Source organism: Carassius gibelio, chromosome B16 (assembly GCF_023724105.1).
Source record: "Carassius gibelio isolate Cgi1373 ecotype wild population from Czech Republic chromosome B16, carGib1.2-hapl.c, whole genome shotgun sequence".
NCBI lineage: Eukaryota > Metazoa > Chordata > Actinopteri > Cypriniformes > Cyprinidae > Carassius > Carassius gibelio.
The window spans coordinates 31,707,128-31,727,601 of NC_068411.1; the positions used below are offsets into that span (position 1 = coordinate 31,707,128).

A 20,474-nucleotide genomic window follows, 5' to 3' on the forward strand; every position below is an offset into this window, starting at 1 on the left:
ATGATAAATATTAAACATAATTGTACTGATATGGATGTCGAAGTAGGGAACAAATTTAAAGTGAATCTGTTTGTTAATAAAAGCCTACTCAAGTGGCAGTCAGGAAAATAGGACACTAGAAGTTATAACTTAAGATTAAGTTAAAAATGGATTTTAATATGTGCGGTCATTTCTGTAAACAGTCTTGATTTGCAGTTCTCAAGTAAACCCCAAAATGCATAGACAGCAGAAAGTTTGGCAGGGAGAGTCCATCTAAAAACAAACCTCCATTCAAACTCTCGCTATATCTAACTGGAGTAACAGACAGCCTGGGTGGAGTTATCATCATTGAGTGACAGCTGAAAGAGGTAAGCTGAGGACAGACTCAGAGGTTTCCTGTGCAGCTGCTTTGCTCTTTCCTGGATGTGACACTTTGCCACGTCTGCAGCTGTAACCGTTGTAATGAGAGACATATCCCAGTCCCACATACCTGTCCACATACACAGGCCTGGTTAAAATGATCAGTTTAGAAGCTGACCTTGCATTTGGTGTTTCATAACTGGCAGGGAGACATAAAGCTAACTGAGCAACACTGAGACACAACTGAAAAGTATTCTGCTATGAATCTGTGCATGATAAAATCTACACCTATGACATTAGGAATAGGATCCATCAACATGTAGTCAGTCTGAATCAGACTTCAGACTCAACTTTTCATTTAAAAATATCAATATTATTCAATCATGTTGTTAGTAATAAAATATCAAGATTTTTGAACTAAAGACAGCAATAGAAAGGGAAGAAAAATACAGTTGGAAAGATCAACAGAGGTTGAGTTTCAAAACAAGCTTTTACAAAAAATGCTAAAAATTTTAAGGTCACTTCTAAAGGTCAAGGGGTTGTCATGGCTTTGTTTTTATTGTTCCAAGGTTGTAGAATAGTTTGTTCACTGTTTGTTCTGCTAAGGCACGTGCACACATAGACATCACAGGGGGCTTGAGAACCTGTCCTTTTCCTCCTCAAGAGAAAGCGCACTTTATTCTTTGGGGGATTTTTTTTTTTAAGTTAGTTTTTTATAATAAATACATCTAAATGCCCTTTATTATTTAGCTTCTTTGTTTTCTCTGCATTGCATTGATAAATTTGTCAATACGAATTTCATTTGCTTGGTAACAGCCCAAATGATTTATTCTTCTAATTGACTGATTTAAGAATTTGAATTAAAACATGCACACAATTAGAAGATTACGGATTAAAGATACAAATGCCAATAAAAAAGGTAAAAATCAATTTAAACTTATTGGAAAAGATTCATTTCTATCACTGCTGTGAACTGACCACCACACAGACAATGCAGAATATCAAAAAAAAACTTCAGGCAACGGTCCACAGTAGTCCTTAAGATATCAGCACAATAACACACCCAGCTAAATATTTTCTAATTATCGTTATTGATAAGACCCCATAAAATTGAGATATATTCTTGTCAAGATCACACCCCAAATATATTTAACATTTGTTCAGAAAAAAAATATATAAAATGAGAAGTGCCCTTTTGCGCCACAAAATGTTTGTGTTCATCCCTGGTTCTACCACGATCAACACATACAAAAAGCATTTGTTTTCTGAAGCCACTAGTGTTCCGCATTCTCGAGGTGTTATATTTTGCATCCAAGTTGGTCGGGGTTTCTCATCTTAAAGGGATAGTTCACCCAAAAGTGAAATTGGTTTCATTTACTCGCACTGATGCCGCAAACTTGTGCAACTTTGTGGACGTTGCAGAGACGAGATGAGGCATACAGAGGTGAACATCTACGTGCAGGAGTTTAATAATTCAGGAACCAACAAGTAATCCAACATTGGCAAAACAAGGAACTCTGAGAAGGACAGGGAGCAACCGTCACAGACATTCAACATCTGACAGACTAACTGAGTCTAACTCCGTCCACATGGGCCCCCTAAAGTGCTAGACCCAGTGCGACCGCACCAGCTCAGGCCAGAGAGCTGTAGAGCCAAGGCGACACTGAGGATCTGGAGGGCCATGGTGGAGCTGAGGGGAGTGAGGAGTCCAACAGAGCCAGAGTAATGAAGAGACGAGGTGTAGCCAGAGGAGTGTAGTCTCCGCTGCCTTTGGAGGTTCTGCAGCTAGCTCTGAAGTTTTGGTAGTGTGTGCAGCCCAAACACACCATAAAGCCATCCCCCATATAGGAAGTGCTGTAGACATGGGGATTACTACTGGGACAGAAGGGCTTCAGAGCATTGGTTTAGGGGTAGTGTCTCTCTCATCCTCCCCTACTGTAAAGGGGAATTCACAAAATTGCAGGACAAGTTCAATAAACTGTGCCAGGGTCCAGCTGTGGTCTCCTGTTCGTCCACCTCGTACACTGCACGACAACGCTGAAATATCGCACAAGTCAGAATTCAGCTAAAAATCGGATGAAAATCGCACAGTGTATACCTGGCTTAACTGAAACACTGGGCTATTTATAGTATTTATATTACTACAAGTTGGCTACAAATTACACTCTATACAGGAAGTAACACAAAAGACCAAACACAAGACAGGGCACCACGGGCAAGATCATGATGAATGTGTATTGTGTTAATGCCAAATATCTAGAAAGCAGAGTAACTGATTCTGAGCTGATCAGCCTGTCTGTTATATCGACTCTCTGACTGAATTGAAAAGTGAAATTTGAGTGACACTCATCTAACGACCACCATCAAGACCACAAAACACACTCTAACCAAAAAGAGGTGCAACAAAACACAAGCTCATCATAGTTGGTGTAAAAGTGTAAATTTTAGGTGGGTGTGGTGCAATAAGTTCCTGTCGCTCATTAAATAAATTAATTGTTTTTACAACGAGAGTTTAAACTATAGGGACTCTGTTTGGCATGAACTTCTAGAGCTTAGATATTCACTGCTCTTAAACAGGTGTCACTTTACCCAGTTTATGTTTCACTGTTGTATAAAAACAGACAACCACTCTCCGCAAGCTGTGGTGTGTCTGTTGTTTTCACCCAGGATATCCTGTAACATCATTTCTGCTACTCTGACATTCAAAAAAAAAAAAAAAAAAGCAATGAAAGAGGCAAAACAAAAATGTCACAGTGTGGAACACATAGAAATAAAGTCAAATATTGAAGGATTTTGTGTTTAAAACTCTCCTAAGGTGCATTAAACACCTCAAAACTATATAAAATCAAATCTGTTTGATATAAAAACACAGCATCTAAGTAAATTAGATATACTTTGGGTGTCCTTATATAACAAAATTAAAAACACTGTTTATTTATGATGTCCAATACTAAATATGACTCTTTTAAAACATATAGGCAAATCTTAACTTTAGCCAAATGATTGAGTCAGCAACAACTTGTTAATGTTGTTGTCCTACTGACAAACCAAGGTAAACATTGGGTTTTAATATGACACTGCCATCATGCAAGTGTTTGCATTATTATTCAATATGGAGCTGTCCGTTTGACCTCATTTAGACTAAAATAACGCTATATTTCTATGAAGCTTCTCGGCACAATGTATTTTGACATTTCTGAAAGCGTTATGAGAAATTGTAATGACATAAAACTTACCATAATCTTCTGCCTCCATACTGCCACGGTGTTTCACACAGCTCTAGCCTGCCTCCACTATACAAACTCAACATCTCTCTCTCTCTCTCTCTCTCTCTCTCTCTCTCTCTCTCTCTCTCTCTCTTCTCTCTCTCTTTCTCTCTCTCTCTCTCTCTCTCCCAGGTTACAGCTGTTCCACTCACAGTGAACTGTACAGTACATAAGCCCGTCTGTAAACCTATTAGTCGCCTACATATTCAGCATTTCTGGCCACCATGAGCGAATAATGAAATCTCACTATAGGGTTTAGACACAGTCAGTCTCTTTAGCGTTATGATAGAGCAAATGTCTGTGTAACTAATATTAGTGCCATTATCTATCAAATCTTACCGTTGGTAGTAACAATGTATATATATAAATCCTGTTTTTTTTTTCCGCCATGTTTAATTATGTCCACCAGGAGTCTCCCCAACCTCTTGAGAGATTGAAAATAGGACTTTAAAATGTATAAAATGAAAGTCTTCAATGCAATTTCACTATAATAATAATAAATAAATAAATAAAATCAATCCATGTATTTGAAAAGCATGAAATTGCTAAAAATGCTGTTGTCACCCACCAGAAACCATAAATACAATAAGTTTTTTTTGCTGTCATTTACAAACGTGAAGTTATGTCCCTGTAGTTTTAAAATCTCATTTTCCTGCGGATTATTTTAAGAATATAATTGTACTTTCTAGATGAATGGTATTTACCTGTTGCCCATTAAATATTGTGGATGCTACATCTACATACAGGATTGAGTCTTAATATAAATTAAACAGTGGGCATATGTTATAAGTGAACAAATGTTCTGCTCTTCTGCTTTCATTCTCATTCTGTATGTCTGCATCCTCACTCTCTGGGAATTGTTGAATGATTGACAGCAGCAGTAATTGTTATTCCAAACTATGCAAACACACAAACCCAGACAATAATAACGTTCCTAAAGGAAAACCTCTGTTGGAAAAATGCAGCTCTATGATGGGAAAAGCCAGGCTGTGAACTATAAATCATTATGCAAATATTCCATATAGATTTGCAGATTAGTTCACTGTTGCCACGGTTAATTGGCTATTACAAGAACGTTGGTTGCGTTGTATAGCTCTACCTTTGAATATTTTTTAAGGGGGAAAAAAAAAATCACAAAAACACCCTTTCTGGGCACCACATACACATTTTTTACATAGTTTCCTGGTTAAGTATTACCACAGACACTAAATTGCTTTTGTCTGTGCCGCACACCGTCAAACATGCAAAAGCAGACCAAGTCACAAAGTTTCTCTCCTTCACAAAGGCACACCATCGATACCAAACTGTGCTGTCAGTACATCAGAGTTGACTCGTCTCAGGCCTGATGTTGATGATTTATGTAAAAAAGATAAAACAAGACTTCAAGATTTCACCATAATAATGGAGTCATTGCCAACAAACTTGCCATGAGATTTTCCAACCATTGCATTAATTTATTTATTTAACTGCATTCTCTCTCAGAGCAGCACATTGTGGATTTTTGCCTTTTCCCTCCAGTCAGTGTGGAAACAATGATAATGTGCCAGCTGCAGACACAGCCTCATGGCAGACGCAGGAGCAAAAAGATCATTTTACTGCTGTTCTGAGGGGGAAGAGAAACAATAAAGAGACTTCAGTAGGTTTATGACTACAAGAGCAAATTCCTTATAGATGTGATAGCAGCTAAAGTTCCCGATTCAGCGTAACTGGTGGACTTTTGAGTATTAATATGATAAGGAAATGTAAGTTTTTTAAATTGTGGGATTATGGTTCAATAAGGGTAAAAAAAGAGTGAATTAAACATCACTAGAAAAAGGAACTTTTATTCTACTTTATATATTATGCTCTGTTATACTGACAGACTGGGAGTAGCACTACTGTAGACCATCATTTCATCATAATGTAACATCACCATAAATGTGGCCCATCTGGCTCAATATTCCAAGTCTACTGAATTCTTACAACAGCTCTGCGCGAGAAATAGACTGCAGGGATTAGTCTGATTCGTGAATGAATCATTTTTGAATCAAGTTTTGTGAACCGAATCAACGATTCATTAAAATGGCTTTAACGCTATTCGTCAATGAAAAGCTACTTCTCATGGAGATCGAGGGCATATGTCAAGATTGTTAGAGAACAAAGACTGTTCAGGAGTTTCTTTCTTACACACGACTATCACGTGGCTTTAGAAGACTTGAAAAAGTCCTAAAAAAAGTTATTCATTTAATGTTTGGGTTACTGTGATGTCAGTCTAGCATAATAATGCGGTGCATAAACACAAGCACGTACAGCATGTAAAAAAAAAAATGAAAAGCAGCTTATTTTATGCCATAAAAATATTTAGGATAGATTTTATTTAATACTTGAATGTGCATATTTTTACAAAACTGAAAGAAATCTTTTGAAGATCTTCATGAAGCGCCCACCTCTGGTTGAATCTGGTTTAAAGGGAGGAGTCCACGAGCAGCTATTAAGGCATGAACCTGGTCTCTCCATGAGAACACACCCATAGAAGGCAGTGGAAAAGAAGGAAGCCTGGAAAGACCATTAAAATAGAGCAGCAGTGCACTTCCTTTATTTCCAACAAGCCCGTTCGTCTCCGAGGAATTTAACAGCAGTAGTCACACTAATACTCAGCGCGTGGCATCTCGAAAGGCGGTGGACATTGTACTTTTCGGCTGGGTGAGGAACTGGATCATTGTTGACATCGCAGAAGATCGTCTACCTCCCTCTAATTCTGCTGTCAGATATTAAAGTGAAGCAATGAAGAGTGTCAGGAGCTGTATTGGCACACTTGTGGTGCTGGTACTGTTTCGGGTGGGAGAGATCGCAGAAGCGTGCAGTTGTTCCCCCGTCCATCCTCAACAGGCGTTCTGCAATGCTGATGCTGGTGAGTGCGTGTCAACAATCTCAACCATGCTACGCCACAATGCAAAATTTTTACTATAGCGAGTTTCTTGCAAATGCATCATCAATAGGGTTAATGTGCCTTTTTTATAGCACAAAGGCTTTACGTATATTGTTTAATGCCGCACAAATGTTTAAGTAATTTTTATCAGAAAAACCTAAAACTACACAAATATCCTCTGTCATGACAACAACAAAGTTCAAGGCTGCTCTAATGCTGCTTTGTAGATGAAATGAAGCATCACAAACATTGGGTTTGAGGTGGATAAAAAAAGCCACATAAAAGCAGTACTAAAACATACCAACTCTGACCCATCTCTGGATCAGCGGCTGCTCTAAAGCCGCTTTACTTGTAAATGAAATGCAGCATCAGCCTTAAAATTAGAAGATTTAGAATTGTATTAAATATTTATTTCTAATAAATTATTTTACAATTATTATTATTATTATATTGTGTTATCATTTATTATTATTTTTTTGTAATTAATTCATTCAGATCTTTATATTATTCAAAATATTATATTAATGCCGTAACATTCCGCAACTGTAATTCTAGTTTAAAAACATTTATGCTGTCTGTCCGAGTAACTGAACCACACTGAATCAGTCCATGCACATTCAGTGACATCAAGACCTTGTTTTCAAGTCCAGATCTGTGAGGTTTTGGGTTGTGAAAATTGAAAACTTTTAGTACCCTTTTATGGGTTGTACTTGAATGTGTTGTTCATCTTGCTAGCGTTTTTTCTACGTATGCATCTGTGCTATTGTTTTAGTGCCCAGTGTGGATAACAGCAGATAAAGCGTTCTGTCTGTTGGTCTGTTATCTTTGGCACACACGTCCTGTTGCTCGAGCTGAATGACGTTTTGAGGTCTGTTAATCTCTATTTATATCTGGCTTCACATTTCATTCGTCAGAAACAACTATTTATATCTGCTTTTCACCAAAAGCTTTTAACTGGCCTGAATAAACTGAACCAAAACAGTACATTAAGGATGTACAATCCAAAATGAGACTGCATTATTTTGGCTTAGTATCATTTGTTGAAAGCAAATTGCCTGTTGCATGGGAAAATCATGGTGCGATGCCAAACAAATATGGATGTGGCAATCTTGTCTGCTGGTAAAAGACTGAAACCCAAACAGGATGATGATACATTCACACCATTCTTATTGGCCTGTAGATTCACACTGATTCACTGTCTAGCTGCAAGCCTCCAAATCATCTGCGCTCTTCTACAGCACAATATAGTGTGACTAGAAGGGCTCAACAGTAAGTTTTTTTTTTTCTACTGACCTGCAGTATTTCAGATTTCTACCTGATCTGCCAATGCCAGAACAAATACATGTGTCAGAAAAAGAATGTGTTCACACACTCAAACATATATATATATATATATATATATATATATATATATATATATATATATATATATATATATATATATGTGTGTTTATTTCCTTTACAAAATTGTTAAATAAATATTTTATTGACTACTAACTAAGGCCTACATTTCTTGTGCAACTGGTCTCTATTTCATATTTCTCTCAGATGGGGAGAGCTGAAGCATAAAAATTAGCAAGAATGTTTTGCATCCCACTGGGGCTTTCCCTCCTAGTTCATGCTTAATTCAAGCGCCATTCAGACATGATTAGCTAGGTGCGCCAACCGCTGAAACAGAACCCAAGCCCTGTCTTGAGCTGCTAATACAAGATAAGACAAATACACACAGGCCAGCAGTCTCTTAAAGTGTTTTAGAGGGCTTAGAGTTTCATTAGAACCCCGCAGCTCTTGCAGAAACCATCAGAGAGCATCCGACATCTGGCCGACAGCTCTGGATGTGCCAGAGAGGAAAAAGCAATGAAAGTCAAGGGCCTTTCAGAAATATGCATGGCATTCTTCAAACAGTGAGAAAAGCTCACTCTTTGGCTGCACCACCCACCCTTGCCTCAGCACTCTGGCTTTGAACCAGACTTCTTGGATGAAGAGAGAAGGTTTTTTCCACCTTTTTGTGAAAAGTTAGCTTTAGTGGTTGTTGCGAGAGGTTTGCGTCTTTCCTGTCTTGCAGTGGAAATGAACAAGCTGTTAGCCGGAAATTAATTTAGTGCTCGTATTTCATAAAGTGACCAAACCAAAATGCAGTCATTTGCCCTTTGCGGTCTGTTAGGGTATTTGCAAGTATTCCTTTTGAATCTGTGCTTGGCATTAATAAGGTTTACGTGTCATATATAAAAACCTTAGTCATGAGGATCCAGTCTTCTGTTCCCTGTGGGAATGACACAGCCCCATTATTTACCTCGCAGTTCACTGTTACTGAGTTGAGCACAACATGCTTTTACAGAATCTGAACAGTGACAGGACTGTCTCAAGACTGAAAACTGTAACATGAGGAATGCCACTAGATTTTTCTCTCTTTGAGCTTTTAGAGTCTGTTGTTCAGAATGCATTTCAAAGCTCAGAATGTTTGTTTGTCTGCAAAACCACTGAAAAAAAAATAATTTATTCATCATACAATAAGAGGACAGCTGGGAGTGTATATTGATTTAAAATTAGTAGGAATGAATCGAATCAAAAAAAAACCATTTAAGCAGCCAATGGAAACTGCATGGAAATTTGTTTTCCGCCACTGAATAAATAATAAAAAAAGTAATTGTGACATATCGTTACATATCGTAATTCAGAATTTTTTTCTCAAAATTGTGTGATGTAAACTAACAATTGCGAGCTATAAAGGGAGAATTGAGATATAAACTTGCAATTCTAAATTCTGACTTCATAAAACTGACTTTTTCCCTCAGAACTGGACTATATCTCCTAATTGAGAGTTTATATCACAATTCTGAGAAAAGAAGTCTTAATTGTAAGATATAAACTTGCAGTTGTGAGGGTAAAAAGTCTAATAAAGAAATAAAGTATATTTCTATATGTAGCTCGCAATTCCAAGTTTAAATCTTTGAATTCTGAGATGAAAAGTCACAATCATCTTTTTTTTTTTATTATTATTCTGTGGTGAAAACCAGCTTCTATGAAACTCAGAGAAGTCAACATGAAACCTAAGTTGACCCTATTTAATTTCTTAATGCATGTCCCTGATCTTATTGTGAATGATTCACTTGTAATGTAATTATAATTGTAAGTCTTGTAATGTGCATGTAATTCAGAAAACTTAACCTCCATAATCTTCAATCTCTTACTGATGGATTAAATCAAGTCTCGTCCTACTCTAAATATTAGGGATGCATCAATATAGACAATATACAGTGGGTATGGAAAGTATTCAGACCCCCTTAAATTTTTCACTCTTAAATGCATAATTACAGCAATTTGCTAAAATCATTTAAGTAAATTTTTTTTCCTCATTAATGTACACACAGCACCCCATACTGACAGAAAAACATAGAATTGTTGACATTTTTTGCATATTTATTAAAAAAGAAAAACTGAAATATACATACATATATGAAATAAACAGCTAATAAAAGGTATTTTATTTAAATAAATATAAAAAACACTAAAAACTAAAACTTTTAAATACTACAAGTGCATATAGAAATCACAAGATTATAACGTACAGTATGAAAAATCAGTCATCATTCTGAGACTTTAAGTGAGCCTTAAATGCCAGCTAAGGTAATCTGAATGTAAAAATAGAGTATACCGATATTAAAAAATCTCCAGTATTAGCTAAAAAGCCATTATGGTAAAGAGATAGTGTATCTTTTGTTTCAGTGGCATGCACAGACCTCTGGAGGGGCTGGGAAGAAGTGGTGTTACGAGGGCACAATCGTGGTGTTTTGCATGGAAATGTGTCAAATCATACAAACAAAATGAGTTATAATTCATGTTGACTCTACAGGATTACCTTGAGGATTGTAACTGCCTCGTTTTCCTTGGTGCAGCCAGGGTTGTTTATACTGTAGAAACTGCCCAACTAAAGGCCCAATTATGCTGGTCATCTGCTCAAAATATTTACTGAGCCAAATGCCATGAGCTGAAATCGAAGCCTGATACCTTTTGGCAAACTGACAAGCTCGGTTTCATGAGGCAAGTAAATAGACTGTAAGGGTCACAAGGGTCAGAGAGCAGGCCGGGTGTGGTGCTGAACATTCCTGAATACAGAAGTGGTGAGGATCTCTTTGGTGGAGGTTGAGGAAGTTATAAATTGTATTAAAAAAAAAAGGAATTACCAGTGGAAGATGCCAAACGTACAAACATTTCTCCAAGGTAGCCCTTTGAAAAGGTTTAGTGTACCCAGAAGCCTTGTAGCAGGACCAGAGACTGCAGTACTAGGAGGCATGAAAACAATGCTGGTCATTCATGTAGAGTAACAAGGGAACCATAATGTAAAGGAGCAGACAGACTGCAGAAGTGTGCTGTGTCTAGCCATACCGATCAACTATGCTGTACAGACAGCCTAGACAACCAGAATTATTTCCCACACACTTTTTAGTGAGTAATACCTCTAGTGGGTGGTTTTATTGGTGTAACATTAATTAAATAACATAAATAGTAACATAAAACAACCTAAAATACTTCACTGAAAAAAGCAAGAAACAAAACTGTTTAAAAATAATAATCTGGTGTAACACGGGGGCAGTTTTTCACAGTAGGTTTTATTACTCAAATTAAAAAAAAACACATTTTTATTCAGGAATTAACTGTAAACGTCATATAAATAAACTAAATGTGATATAAACTTAGTGTAAAAATGTAATTCATACTTTCGTAAACCATACAGTTTACAGTAAAAAATAAATTCAAATCATGTAATGTAACATAAAAAAAAAAAGAATGTACTGCATGTGGTAGCTTTAATTTACTTTTTTGTTTGTTTGTTTTAACAGAAGACTATTCCAAACTTAAATGCATGGATGTTTCGCCAGTCATTACTATTACATATCCGGGTCTTTGGCAACCCAGACCTATATATCCAACACTGATGAATCTCTTAACTGCTGCAATGGCAGACATTTCTCTATATGATATTTTAATAACAATCACAAAAGAATAAAATAAAGCACATGTGATTTTGAAGCTTAGAATGGTTCAATTTGAGCAGATGATTTTACCATCAATGTCCCTGATGGTCATCGTCAGAGCGCACTTCCCCGTATATTCAGCATCTGTCTCATATTCCTCATCTCAACAATATTCTCAAAATGATCATTTTCAGCGACTTCAAAATCAATATTTTGATCGCTGGCAGCTTATTCACCACATTCACCATTATATGACAGTGACACTTACATTTCATTGGATACAGTAATTGCTCTGCAGTAAAGCCATTCAAGCCAATTCAGTTTTTGCTGATGATATTCTTTTGTTTTATGCCTGTGATAATTATGAGATGGTCCTCACTGCAGAACACAAGATGCAGGGGACGTGGAGGGATCCTGATCCAACTCCTCCCACCTTACATATACCTAAACCTACCCGTCTCCACCCCCTGATCCCTAAACCCACCCATCTCCACCTCTAAACCTACCAATCTCCACACCCTATATGTGGATCCAACCACGCCCCCTGGATCTTGTGTTCTACAGTGAGGGGCTACTGGTAAATTATGAGGAAAAACGGCATCATTGCCTTTCAAGCAGTGTCACGTTGAGAAATAAAGGTGAATTGCATTCATTGAGACATCAGATATTTAATTGTTACACAGGAAAAATAAACTTAGGCTACACTATTCCATACCTCGGGTCACTAAGTTCTCATGGATGTTAAAGGTGGAACCATAGATGCTAAAGAAACTTTGTTTACGAGTTAGCATTTTTCATGTAAAAATTCCAAACATTATTTCCAGTGTACTACTCGTTGCTTTGACCTGATTCAGTGATGAGCCTCGAGAGCAAGGTTATTTTGGTTATTCAATTCAAACATACCTCGCTCATAAGTGGAACATTGCTGCTTTAATGTCAAACCAAACCAATCAGCTCTACCTGTTTCACAGAATAAAGATCTAGTCTGGAATCGGTCATCTTCGCTGGCTCAGTGACATATGACAGAGCTCATTGCCACATTTAATAGCCTCAGACAGTAGCAGAAAACACCAGCAAAGAACTCACACTGCTTTGTTTTTTTTAGTCTACTGAAGGTGAAGCTGCATTTGAGCCTTGTTTGCAGGTCAAAGCCAAGCACTTAATTTCTCTTGGTCATAAAGAAGGAGAAAAGTATTTACCAAGAACATATTGTTAGCTGGAAAGTTTCTAAAAATGCATTAATATGCAAGTCCAGGAAATCTTCAACCTCCCACAGGCATGATATGTTTATTGCAATCACCTGATGCGTCACATGATTCATTTTCAATGATGTTTGTTCACCAGAACCTCATCTTTTGGGCCACACACAGCATGCCACAGTGTATGTCAGATTGTCGCGAGGATGTGTCTTTTGGAAGCTGCATGTCAGGCAATTTGTTGGTTCTCCACCTTACAGGAAATGTTTGAAATTTCTGACAAAAAAAAAACCATCCAAATGTGAAATCTTTCCCCACATTGTGTTTCGATAAATACTGGGAAATGAATGGCATTTAAATGCAGTCAGCAAACCTCACTCAAACCAGTCTTTCTCCACATCCTGCTGTGTCCGCTCTGACTGTTTATATACCCAGGCTCAAAGCAGTGGGCAGCATCCAACTCTCAGTTGTCCAGCTCTGACCTTTTCCATTTTGGTAAACCTCAGAGTCTTCGAACATCTGCACAGACTTTCTTGTACAAGCATTGACAATGATGTGCATAAATCCAGCAAATTCTGTCTTTTGTGCATCTTTTTTTTATCTTTACAGTATGAAACGGAACATGGAAGTCTTGTAAATATCAAACAAAAACATTGGTCATGTGTTAAACTACTACAATGTACACTTGTCCCATTATCTGCGCTGTGAAACATTACCAAACACTGAGAATAAAGTAATCAGAAAGTACGGTATAATATAAACCCATTAATTCATAGTCATTGATTTTAAAAGAAGTAGAATAACAGAATAATTCTGTTAACAAAAACTCTGATTGGTAGAATTCTTTTCATGATTTTTATCAGTAGAATTTAAAAAAAAAAAAAAAAAAAAAAAAATTATATATATATATATATATATATATATATATATATATATATATATATATATATATATATATATAATTTTTTTTTTTTTTTTTTTTTTTTTAATGCAATTAAAAAGCCAAAATCTTCTAGAGAAGCATATGATGTTGCTTCAAACCTCAGAGTTCCTGGAACATTTATATAATATTTTTAAAAGGCAGTTAATCTGAGAAAAAGAATGGGAGTTTTTTTTTGTATTTGATACCTATGAGGTGGAATAAATTTGGGTTGTGGTGGCCCTCAGTGAAGTCAGTGAGTGCTGTCTGTGAAGGTAGGAGTGAAAGAGGAGTTCGGGGACTTTTGGTGCAGTGGTCTGCCTGGGCTCTGTGCTGGTCATGATTGCTAAAAGCTGTGCAGGCATACGGAAACTCAGGATGTGGCAAGTATATGTGGTGGGTATATTTTCATGGAAACTATGACATTTGATTATGATATGTGTATATGTTAGAGAGTGTGTAAGTCATCTGTGGAGGGAGCAGGCATTGTGGGATATGCATGATTATCGGGCAACAAGAATGTGGGTCAGGCAGGAAAAATGAAGCAGTGGGAATGAAGCTGAAGACAGACAGTGCAGAACATCACTCCATTTGAACTGCAGAACTGTGAGATATAATAACCCCTCTGATGCTTTAATTATTAAATCTCAAAGAAAATAGAATAAACTTTTGATTAATACTGTGACCATAAAACTATCAGGATCCCACACAGAAAAAGCTTCCTTCTATTTTTAGTTGATCAAATTTTGTGTGCTGGTGCTTACTGTTCAATGTCACTGTTAAAAATGGTTGGGAGTTATTTAGCGTTAGCCAAATAATGATTTGTTGTTTTAGAAATGTGGAGTCAAATTGCATTTAATAAATGTATATTCCAAACTTGACTATTTATTCATATAGTCATACAGTTTTAAATAACTAATGACAGAATTTCCCCTTGATGGGTTCTTGACCATGACTCTTGCACATGTGACACTTAAACAACCAGTATAGTGAAAAATGTACCATCCGATCTAAGCTAAAACTTAAGACTTTCTATGGGTCATCCGTCTTTCTGAATTAGCCACATCCCTGGGTTGTACTCAGAAGCTGCATGATGTTGGTAACAGAATGCTCTCTCATACTAATGAGTGACATCTGTAGAGTCAGGCAGTAGCTACTGCTCCTCACTGCGGGATGCTCTTTTGAGAATTGTTTGATTACTTCACCAGGAGAAGCTTGGCGTCCTTGCCCTCAAAACTTTTTTAGCCTAGAGTCGGGAATTTTAGGTGCAAAACAGCTTGCGTTGTAGCTTGACCTACTTTAACACTGGAACCCCGATAAACTGGTTTTAGAATAAGACTATATTGATCTTTAGTTCTGGCACAGTGTTATCGTGCCCTATAGCTCAGGACCAGGAAAGGCTTGACATACACAGAAAAGCATGCAGCTTAGACTGGAGGAAGAGGGGGGCTATCGTTAACTTTAAGAGCAATGAAGCCTTCATATTTGCGTCTTTTCCAGCCCATAAATTGAACCCATGGGTGTATAATAATGGCTGAGTGTGTTTGAGTGTGTGTGTGTGTTTTCCATTTTCTAGTTATTTTATGTCCCTGCAACCTACATTTTCCATGGTGAGCAAGGGCCTCAAAAACTGCAACCATCGCACTTGGTTTTTCCATGTCTATCACTGACTCTCCTGTGATATCATTCAACTATTTTTCATTTTCACGTTTGAAGGAATAGTTCTGTCATCATTTACTCACCCTCATGGCTTTTGAAACACATTTGATTGTCCTTGGAGCACAAAAGAACATCGCTGTATTTCCGAGCTGCTCTGTCCTATACAATTAAAATAAATGGTGACCACTTGTGGTCAAGCAATATTTCTGGTCCCCATCCACTTTCACTGTATGAAAGACAGCAGTGGTAACATCCTTTAAAATGTTTCCTTTCGTGGAACACGAAAAGAAATAAAGATAAAGTTTTGTAATGACATGTGGAAATGAAGGAATTTTGCGTGAACTATCCCTTTAACCTCAAGTAGCCCTGAGAGTTTAAGTAGCGAGTCTAATTCAATTTGTAAAAATCTAGTTTGTCTCATAAACTTCATTTTTATCTCCATTACATTGCAGCATTTGCTTAAGTAGTTTTGCAGAAATGTTCCTGAGCATTCCCCGAATTAAAACAAGCTGTCCTGACAAAATACACAGCCGATCCAAACAGCTGGCAAAGCATATCAACGCTACAGAAAGACTGCCTGTTTATGAAAGGAGCACTCCGGCTAATATCTTAATGTTTCAGACTCTTCAGACTGACCTCATGTCAGTTTTCGGAGTATGTTTTTCTGACTCAAACAGAAGAGGTGTGTATAGGCCATAACTTACAGCAGCTGTAATTGGAAGCTGGATTTACAAGTCAGCTGCTGCTGATGAAGTTGTCTTGATTCATTTTCATCTGCAGTTGATTAACATGAAACTGCACAGTAATCATCTTCTCCTTTTTTTTAGAGCTGTTTTTGTTTTTTTTCTGGGTTTAGTCGACGGGACAGCTTTCAGACTCATAAGCTCTCTTTGGGTGTATTTCCAATCACTGATGAGGAGTAAGAATGTCATGTTTTATGCAGAAAAAGGCATTAACTGTTAAAAGGGTGAAGAAAATGTTTACTTGTTACTGTATCTTGTTGCTGATGGGCCATACATTCAATCACAATCCTGAAATCACGCAAAAACATTTCTGTGCAAAAATGCATATTTATACAAATATTTAAAATTGGATTTATTTAAATATGCTTTACACTGATAAGTATAAAATTTGTTGAGTTTATGCCAAAGTGAATGTAGTTGCAGTAGTGTTTTTTTTTTTTTAATGCTGATTTTTTTTTAATCATTATGTAGTTTATATACTCAAATGTATTTCAATTTTAAAGTTCATATTTATTCAGAATTTAAAACCGAAATCATTCCAATATGCTGATTTGCTGCTCAAGAAACATTTCTCATTATTATGAATTATTATTATGTCTTTACTGTTTCTTTTGATCAATTTAATGCATCCATACTATTTAAAAAAAAATAAAAAATCTTACTGACCCCAAACTTTTGAATGGTAACGTACACCAATTAAATAATATTTCATTCAGTTTTATAGAAATTATAATTTTTTTTAAATGCATAAATCTTCAAAAAGATTAAATGAAAAAATGAAAGCTGGGAACAAAAGAAAATATAGATTACATTACAAAACACATGAGTTTGGAACTGCACTGGGTCACTTATTTTTTATTTACTGTACAAACCAACCGCAGTAGACAATGCTGAAATAAAGGACAGCAAAACTTTGTTATTGGTGCTGTGGAGTGGCTTCACTTTTGGGTATTCCCATGACATACCCCTGAAACTTAAAATATCTGTTCCCCTTTCTTGTTCTTGCCAGAGGCACTGCCAACATGTATAAATGATGCATATTGTCACTGATCCTCATTTTAGGTGACCAAATGGCTATGTACACTGTGGGCATGGGAAGGACGTGGTTATTTTTGGGTAAATATGTTTCAAAAAGTGTGACTTGCAGTATATATCTGGACAACTTAGCAAACAGTTTGCCAAGCAATGACACGATCCACCCATTTACGGAGACAAGTTTAGCTTTGAGGACAACATTACCCTGTAATTGTTTCTTCATTGGTTTACTAGGCAAATGTAGACAAGACCAACATGTAAACAACGCACCATTTTATAGCGATAGCTCATAAGCAGTACTTCATTTCACAGCACAGTGAAGTGTGATTCATATATGGACTGATTTAATAGAATTAAGATCAATGTCCTGTAAAACACATATGGTAATTATGAATATCATCACAACACTTATGAATATACAATGATTTGCACTAGCATTTGACAACTAGAAAGCATCTAAATGTTTATACAGAATGTTCTATAATGTCTGTTTATGTTATTCTTGAAATATTTGATTCTGATTGGTCAAAACATTCTGCAGTGAAATATGTTTGTATAAACTGTAAAAATGATCATTGTCCCACCATGTGAGCATTTTATTATACTAATATACTAATTTATACTATTAATATCAATATTTCATGTCCATTTGTTTACTTGTTTATTAAGCAACCATATAATAAGTCGGAAAATGAATATTCATCTGGTCATTTTTGCAAAATACACCACTTCAGAATGACCAAATCTCTCTGTCAGTGATTTTGCAATAATGGCATGATTTCATAGAATGCATACATGGTACACTTCTACATTTGTCTTTCAGGACTAGGAATAGTTTCATTCAAAAATGAAATTCTGTCATTAACTTACATTCACATTGTTTCAAACCTGTATGACCTTTTGTGGAACAAGCAGCAGAGTTGTGGTTTAAGCAGCAGAGTATGTATAAATGTGCTACACATTTTATATTAGAAGGTTTCCAGCTGTTTACACTTCTGTTAAAGTAAAGCTGCGGTATGAGGATGACACGGCTGAAGTTAAGGGTTGTGGAGGTTAAACGGTTTCTTTGAATGATAGAAATGCTTCTTTTCATCCCCTTAAGTTCCATTCTAAGTTTACGTGCAGTACTTAAGTGAAAAAAAAACAATAACAGCCATTTAATAATGATTTAGGATAATAAGGGTGAGTATAAAAGGCAAGAGAATGAATGAGTCAGCGCAAGGATGTCATGTGTCAGCTTCTCAAGAAGAGGCGTCTCTGCCTCATGTTGGCTGACCTGACAAATAGAGTTAAAGAAATGCTGGACAGCTTCAAACGCTCAACTTGCAGGAAATAGGATTTGGTTTTGGGAGCATGACTCTCTTTAAATAAGAGAGACCTCTCGCTGGTGTTTAGACAAGGCCTCAGATGAGAGGTGGCATGGAGAAAAGTACAGCACAAGAGTCATGTGCCTTTTCATCTTTTTTTTTTGATGACGTGACAGAATCTCTACAGCCCTTGTGCTGTAGCTTGTATATTTTACTGAGTCCAAGTAGTGGTGGAAAAACATTGAGAATATTCCACACATAAAAAAAAGACTCTTTGGCTGAACTTAATTTAGTTGTTGACAGTGGTTTTAAAACTTTGGATATGGGTTTTCTTGACATTGAATTAAACTGTGAACTGAAACTGCACTGATAATAAATGATAAAATAACTGAATCGAGTAAAACAATAAAATGACATGCGTCAAATTAACCCAACTGAATCTTTTACAGTTAAAGTATAGCTAAGAACAGTGCATGTTGGCATGATAAATGCAGTTTTTTACCAACCTAAGCTCAAGCTCACCACAATGGTAACTCAAAACACCAACATAATAGAAACATTTCTCTATTCCAAGTTAACAATAAAACTTCCTATTTCTCATCTTGTTGAAAACAATTCGAATAACACTTAAATACAACATGTACTCACCCCATTCAGTCTTGTGCAAGGTTTGCTGGGAATTGGAAATCCCCTGCTTCATTTCAGCAATGCTGCACAAATAGAAATTAAACTTTATAGTCCCAAGAAGGCAAGTCAGTCAACTCAGCGGCCATCTTGGAAGTTCAGCTCCTTTTATACAAGTTTAAGCAAGTTCCCTCTACATATAATGTCTCTGGTAAACTTCTGGTTTGCACATTTAATGGATTTCACAATAACAAATTATTGGGTCTCATTCACTAACCTTGTGTATGCAACTATATATATATATATATATATATATATATATTTTTTTTTTTTCTTTCTTTTTTTTTTATCATGATATATCAACGTCTTTAAAAATAAAATTGTAAAAAATAAAATAAAAATGTAAATTTTAGTAGTAATTAACTGAAACCACACATTCACAAAAATCTTATCTGGATGGTCTTAAAAATGTGTTAAGATGAAATTTTATAAATAGATAATTAAGTATATTTAATCTTATAAGTATATCTTAAGTATATATTTTTTTTAAATGAAGGCACCATTAAACTTTATTTACATCTCACAAAGGTTTCTTAGCTTTTCTTATTAGTTTATTTGATTTAAGTCAATTCTCAATCATATTTTTACCATAATAGTAGATGAAATACAAATAGTTTTAGATGTAATTTTACTAAAGCCCCGGAAAAGCATACAAAAAATATTTTATCAAAACTGTGAGTAAACTGTTTTTCTTTTGCATTTAGTTCATGAAATTAACATTTTCATTATTCTTTTCGCTGCAGTAATCAGGGCCAAAGTGGTTGGAAAAAAAGAAGTGGATTCTGGGAATGATATTTATGGGAACCCCATCAAGCGGATCCAATATGAGATTAAGCAGATCAAGGTGAGGGATGACGATGACAGCTGTTATTCAGATCTAACCTGCAATGAAAATGTCTTTCATTGAATAAAGCAAGAGATTTTGTTTTCCTCTCTCAGATGTTCAAAGGCCCGGATCGCCACATCGACGTGATCTTCACCGCGCCTTCATCTGCAGTGTGCGGGGTGACGAATTTGGAAACTAACGGCAAGAAGGAGTACCTCATCTCAGGTAAAAAATAAAAATAAAAAACTCATTTCTCTGCAGCTGTTGTTTTTGGTCAAATAAATGTACAGTCTAACCACACAATGTTATTGGTTATTGCCTTCACAGCAATGCACTTGCCAGTTAGCTTATGCTTCACTCGAGGCAATCTGTTTTAAGACAGGACAGAAGTTTACAAACCGTGCCTTATTGATGTACAATGTGCTGAATTTACAGCTGGGTTTCAATACACTTCTCTTCTCTCTAATGAACTTGCTGAGCAGGCAACTCTAAAGGGAAAAAACACAGAATATAATAGAACGTCAAAAGATGAACACAGACAACTTCTGGTTTCCCCATCTCAGACCATTCCAGCAGAGCCCAAATTACAGAGTTGACAAGGCAGAGGTCTGTGGAG

At 36.3% G+C, this 20,474-nt stretch overlaps 1 protein-coding gene and 1 long non-coding RNA gene across 2 annotated transcripts; one reads left to right on the plus strand and one right to left on the minus strand.

The window, feature by feature from the left end:
* Positions 1-6,074: 6,074 nt before the first annotated feature.
* Positions 6,075-20,109, plus strand: LOC127975316 (metalloproteinase inhibitor 2-like). The gene is made up of 3 exons (XM_052579277.1): positions 6,075-6,495; positions 19,776-19,876; positions 19,972-20,109. The coding sequence occupies exons 1-3, from the start codon at positions 6,369-6,371 to the stop codon at positions 20,092-20,094; spliced, it is 351 nt and encodes a 116-aa protein (XP_052435237.1). The 5' UTR covers positions 6,075-6,368; the 3' UTR covers positions 20,095-20,109.
* On the minus strand, positions 12,761-19,379 carry LOC127975321 (uncharacterized). Its single transcript, XR_008157499.1, has 2 exons — positions 18,997-19,379; positions 12,761-13,213 (listed from the first exon to the last, which is right to left on the minus strand). It is a non-coding gene; the product is annotated as an uncharacterized LOC127975321 (long non-coding RNA).
* Positions 20,110-20,474: the final 365 nt, after the last annotated feature.

What these genes read in the sequence shown, in the direction of transcription:
- LOC127975316 (XM_052579277.1), top strand. Translation starts at nt 6,369, where the DNA reads ATGAAGAGTGTCAGGAGCTGTATTGGCACACTTGTGGTGCTGGTACTG. An exon ending in GTTCTGCAATGCTGATGCTG is followed by an intron (nt 6,496 to 19,775) that starts GTGAGTGCGTGT and finishes TTTTCGCTGCAG; the next exon opens with TAATCAGGGCCAAAGTGGTT. An exon ending in ATGAGATTAAGCAGATCAAG is followed by an intron (nt 19,877 to 19,971) that starts GTGAGGGATGAC and finishes TTCCTCTCTCAG; the next exon opens with ATGTTCAAAGGCCCGGATCG.